Source organism: Heptranchias perlo, chromosome 1 (assembly GCF_035084215.1).
Source record: "Heptranchias perlo isolate sHepPer1 chromosome 1, sHepPer1.hap1, whole genome shotgun sequence".
NCBI lineage: Eukaryota > Metazoa > Chordata > Chondrichthyes > Hexanchiformes > Hexanchidae > Heptranchias > Heptranchias perlo.
Window position 1 is genome coordinate 168,876,597 of NC_090325.1, and position 5,273 is coordinate 168,881,869.

A 5,273-nucleotide genomic window follows, 5' to 3' on the forward strand; every position below is an offset into this window, starting at 1 on the left:
GAGTCTTGCTAGAGGACTGAACTTTAACAGGGTGGGGTGGGGGCAAAAAGATATACAGGAACAGTATAAAATGTGGCTCTATAATTCCATCATGTTCTCGACACTGAAGAAATGCACATGCTGTCATTCAAACAATTTGCACTGAATATACTAAAGTTGGACAAATACTGCCTTTTCAGGCCATATATAGAGACATGCCAGTGGTTGAAATTACAGCTCCTACATCAGCCATTTCATTTCCTGAGGGGGACTCGTAAAGGGCAAAAACTGTGTTCAAAATGCATTTTTGAACATTTGTTCTAATATAAAATTATCAAATAAAATGGAGGATTTGTCAAGGAAAAAAAAATAAGGTGGCAGCTTAGTTAAGAACACAGAAAACTATCCATTTCTGTCTTCTGGCTAGCTTCTTGTAATAAGGCAGAACTCTCACGTAACGAGGAACAGATGCCAAAGTATAAAGGTAAGGATTCCTTCAGCTGCTTTCTTCTTATTCTAGCTAGCAATGCTCAAGTTCTTAATCTATCCCAGATGCCTAAAGTCCATTTTATCTTTGCATGACGTGAGATTTCCATTAAGAGCTATGATGGTGTTGCATTCAGTCTTCCACTGACAAGAGCGTTGCTAAAAAGAACACTGGAACAGAGGAGCCCACAGACAAGCTCAGATTAGATAAGTTTCAATGAGTTATCTTTTTTTAGGATGAGACTCATCTGTTTTTAACACCAATAAGCTGCTTGATTTTTGCCTTCTGTAATCCAGCCAAGATCCACTACAGGCATGCTCCAAGACATTGTGGTGCCATTTAACTTAATGTCTGTCTCCAAATGTCATATATACTCAATAGAAAGGCATATTCTTGACATGAACATCATTTGTGGGTCCACAGCCAACTCCCACAAAAATATTCCACTGTTTTGGAAGAACAATGAGTGAAAACTTAATCATTTTTCATGAAGTGAGGTTTTAAGCCACCAAGAACTTCATAAAATCCCTCTGTTGAGCACAATTTGGCTCGACCTGTTAATCTTTTATTTGTTGTCTCACAGCTGCTGTGGAGCAGGAAAATTCAGATACAACAATGAATATAAAACATAATTTGAAAAAAATCTGCTACGACTCAATGGGTAAAAGCACTACTTGGTGTGTTACTGAGCCAGAAAGAACAGCAAGGTCATCAGTTCGATCCCTGGACATTGATGAGTTAGCTAACCCCAATTATGGCAGCAATGGAGGCACAAAAAGAGGCTACAGTGTTGTGAGGATCAGGATGGAAAAGATCATCAAGGATTCCCACTCCTGATCACTATTGGGTGTAGGCATCTGGTAAGGACAGGATAAAGATCAGCTGATGCCCCATACAGACAAATAGCCTAACCATCACTTACTGTCCAGATTCACAAAGAAAGAATGGCTACTTGGTTCAGGTATTGGAGGTCTGCCACCAGTCAGTGTCCTTTATACCAGCAGGAGTCACCACCTTGAGGACAGGAAGGAGAAAACTAAAACTACAATCCAATGAATTAGAAGGGATCATATTCCACTCATCACTTTGATCACATTCTTCTATCTATAGTGTAACTTCATTTTAATACTTGTTATACATAAAAAAATCCAGGCTCAAATAATCACTATCCACTTACTTTTACAGTCATTATCATTCTATTGTAACTCAGAAGGCTTCATATCCTTTTCATTTCAATGGGGAGGCAGAGGAGCAAATATTAAATGTCATTAATTTTGCCATCTAATTACCAACAGACAAAATATCACAATCTCAGTATTAAGGATACTTTGAGCAATGTGGATACCACACTGGACATTCAGATTCTAGTTTTAAACAGCAATAAGTAATTGCCACCAGTGTAACCAAATTATTCAGCCAGTTATATGGGGACATCTAATTACATCACTCTGCATACTTTAATACTCAAAAATGTTCATGTCACTAATACTAAAAGTCACAGTTGGAGCAGGTTTCACTTCGACCAAGAATATGCCGATTCGATTAATCTCACTGCTATTCTTTCTTTTTATACCTGGCAGTATTTTTATTCAAAACAATGTTTAAGAGAGTGAACATGCAGCATGCAGTAATTTTCTAATTTATATATAAAATAGAAATGGAAAACTGGCATGGAGGAGGAGACACAGGACAAAGAAATGATAAAACTGAAACCAGTCAATGACCTTATAAAATGCCACAGTTTATAAACACCTTCCTTGTAGTGCAAAACATAGGAAACCAAGTAAGTAGTTAACCTCATAGCATTACTTGATAATAATAAAATCTAAAATATCGAAATGTGATATGCTAAAAGTCTTGTTTCTGTTTGTCACGCTTACTTCCTGTTCAGACTCTTTTGCCATCACACTTTGTTGATTGGCACAAAGTAAAACAGAATCAAATCAGAACTGAAGAGTTAGGGAATGTATAAATCAAAATCAAGGAAAGTGGCTAGAAAATTACCAATAAGAAAACCACTAAGGACTTAGGAGAACAATCAATCCCGAAGGAGCAGCCAGGAGGACCTACCAATTTCAAACAAAAGTTAAAAAAAAGCAGAACAAATGAATCAGTCAAAACCAAAACTTCTTGAAAAAAAAATCTGCCATTTTTTTCATTGTAACTAATATGTCGAAGGTGCAAAATAAGGTCTTAAACAAAATAAAAACCTCAAAAATTACATATCTCACAATATGATTAAACTTACCAATTGAATTGTCTTTTAATATCTTACATTGTTTTACTTGAAACTATCAGTTTATTCCAACCTGGAATCTGTTAGTTCAAAGCAAATCCTGCAGCTTGAGCGTGTAATGTTTACAATTTCCCAGAATGCATCAGTAGCATTTAGTTAGCCGAACTGATACAATGGCCCCAATATTCACGGGAAGGCAGGGAGGCTGTGGGAAAGCCTGGTAGCGGGTGAAGAACCCGGCAAGGCCGGGGACGTGAAGGCCCTGCTGGTCTTAATTTTGAGCAGACTCCCGCCCGACAGCCGGCCAGATTGACTGCCTGACCGGTGGGCAGGAGCAGTAAGTAGCGGCAGGAGGCCGCAGCCGGGACCCATGGGGACGACTCCTGGCAGTCAGTCATGAAGAGAGTTTCAGCACAACTTTGTTGAAAGGAGTTGGATTGTTGGGCAAGGAATCTGTACAACCTGACCAGCAGCCTCAGGAAGATGCTTTTTAAATCAGCAATTGGGGCGGCCCCAAAGATCATGAGGAATGCCGGTGCTGGAGAATCCCCAAAAATCATGGAGAATGCCGGTACTCGGGAATCCCCAGAGATTGTGGGGGTCGGTGCTGGGGAATCCCCAAAGATCATGGGGAATGTCGGTGCTGGGGAATCCCCAAAAATCATGGGGAACGTCAGTGCTGGGGAATCCCCAGAGATTGTGGGGAATGTCGGTGCTGAGGAATCCCCAGAGATTGTGGGGAATGTCGGTGCTGGGGAATCCCCAGAGATTGTGGGGAATGTCGGTGCTGAGGAATCCCCAGAGATTGTGGGGAATGTCGGTGCTGGGGAATCCCCAGAGACTGTGGGGAATGTCGGTGCTGGGGAATCCCCAAAGATCATGGGGAATGCCAGTGCTGGGGAATCCCCAAAAATCATTGGGAATGTCGGTGCTGGGGAATCCCCAGAGATTGTGGGGAATGCCGGTGCTGGGGAATCCCCAGAGATTGTGGGGAATGCCGGTGCTGGGGAATCCCCAGAGATTGTGGGGAATGCCGGTGCTGGGGAATCCCCAGAGATTGTGGGGAATGTCGGTGCTGGGGAATCCCCAGAGATTGTGGGGAATGCCGGTGCTGGGGAATCCCCAGAGATTGTGGGGAATGCCGGTGCTGGGGAATCCCCAGAGATTGTGGGGAATGTCGGTGCTGGGGAATCCCCAGAGATTGTGGGGAATGCCGGTGCTGGGGAATCCCCAGAGATTGTGGGGAATGCCGGTGCTGGGGAATCCCCAGAGATTGTGGGGAATGTCAGTGCTGGTGAATCCCCAAAAATCATGGGGAATGTCAATGCTGAGGAATCCCCAGAGATTGTGGGGAATGCCGGTGCTGGGGAATCCCCAAAAATCATGGGGAATGTCGGTGCTGGGGAATCCCCAGAGATTGTGGGGAATGTCAGTGCTGGTGAATCCCCAAAAATCATGGGGAATGTCAATGCTGAGGAATCCCCAGAGATTGTGGGGAATGCCGGTGCTGGGGAATCCCCAAAAATCATGGGGAATGTCGGTGCTGGGGAATCCCCAGAGATCATGGGGAATGCTGGTGCTGGTGAATCCTCAAAAATCATGGGGAATGTCAATGCTGAGGAATCCCCAGAGATTGTGGGGAATGGAGGTGCTGGGGAATCCCCAGAGATTGTGGGGAATGCTGGTGCTTGGGAATTCCCAGAGATTGTGGGGAATGTTGGTGCTGGGGAATCCCCAGAGATTGTGGGGAATGCCAGTGCTGGGGAATCCCCAGAGATTGTGGGGAATGCCAGTGCTGGGGAATCCCCAGAGATTGTGGGGAACGTTGGTGCTGGGGAATCCCCAGAGATTGTGGGAATGCCAGGGTTGAGGAGGCCCTAGGACTCCTTGTGAGGCCTGGGGGAAGCACTCTGAATCCTTCTGGCCCACAGGGAGTTCAAAAACATGCAGAGTTTTCAAACTTACCTGGGCCTCTTCTGGCCAGTCGGCTCCTCCTGCCGGGCAGCAGACAGTGCAGGACTCCCCCAGTGGACATTAAATTTGCATTGATGCAAAGATACATCATTGGGCCGAGACTTTTGAATCTGAAATAGGCCCTTGTCTGCTTTTAGTAGAAGCCTCATCCAGGGCCTGAATCACTGCTGTAAATATTACGGCAGCTGGGAACGCAGCAGCATGGAGGCAGGATCTAGATTTTTAAATTTGAACCCCTCGTCCGACCCTTTCCTGCCCGTCGGCAGGGTGGGGGAGGGTGAGGGAGAGGGTTTAAAATGGAGGCCGATGCTTCTCTTTTAGTCTCTAACATTATCTGTTCGGTTGTTTTTCAAAATTATTTGAAGGAAAGTTAGAAGACAAATTTCAAAAGTTTTATTCAGGCAAAGTTTATATGAGTGTTTTCTAAAACAGAGAGTTGGGGACAATTTTAACCCCCAAGACTGGGTGGGTTGGGGGTGGGTGGGTGGTGAAAATCCTTGATTTTTCTAGCGCGACTACAACCCGGCTCCAAAGCGCCCACTTTCGGGGTTTAACGTGGGCATGTTTGAGTGCGAGCGTGCAGCCGAAACCCGGAAG

At 44.6% G+C, this 5,273-nt stretch overlaps 1 protein-coding gene across 1 annotated transcript; it reads left to right on the top strand.

Annotated features, from left to right (window-relative positions):
* Positions 1-3,185: 3,185 nt before the first annotated feature.
* Positions 3,186-4,583, top strand: LOC137321420 (uncharacterized). Its single transcript, XM_067983842.1, has one exon. The coding sequence runs from the start codon at positions 3,186-3,188 to the stop codon at positions 4,581-4,583; it is 1,398 nt and encodes a 465-aa protein (XP_067839943.1).
* Positions 4,584-5,273: the final 690 nt, after the last annotated feature.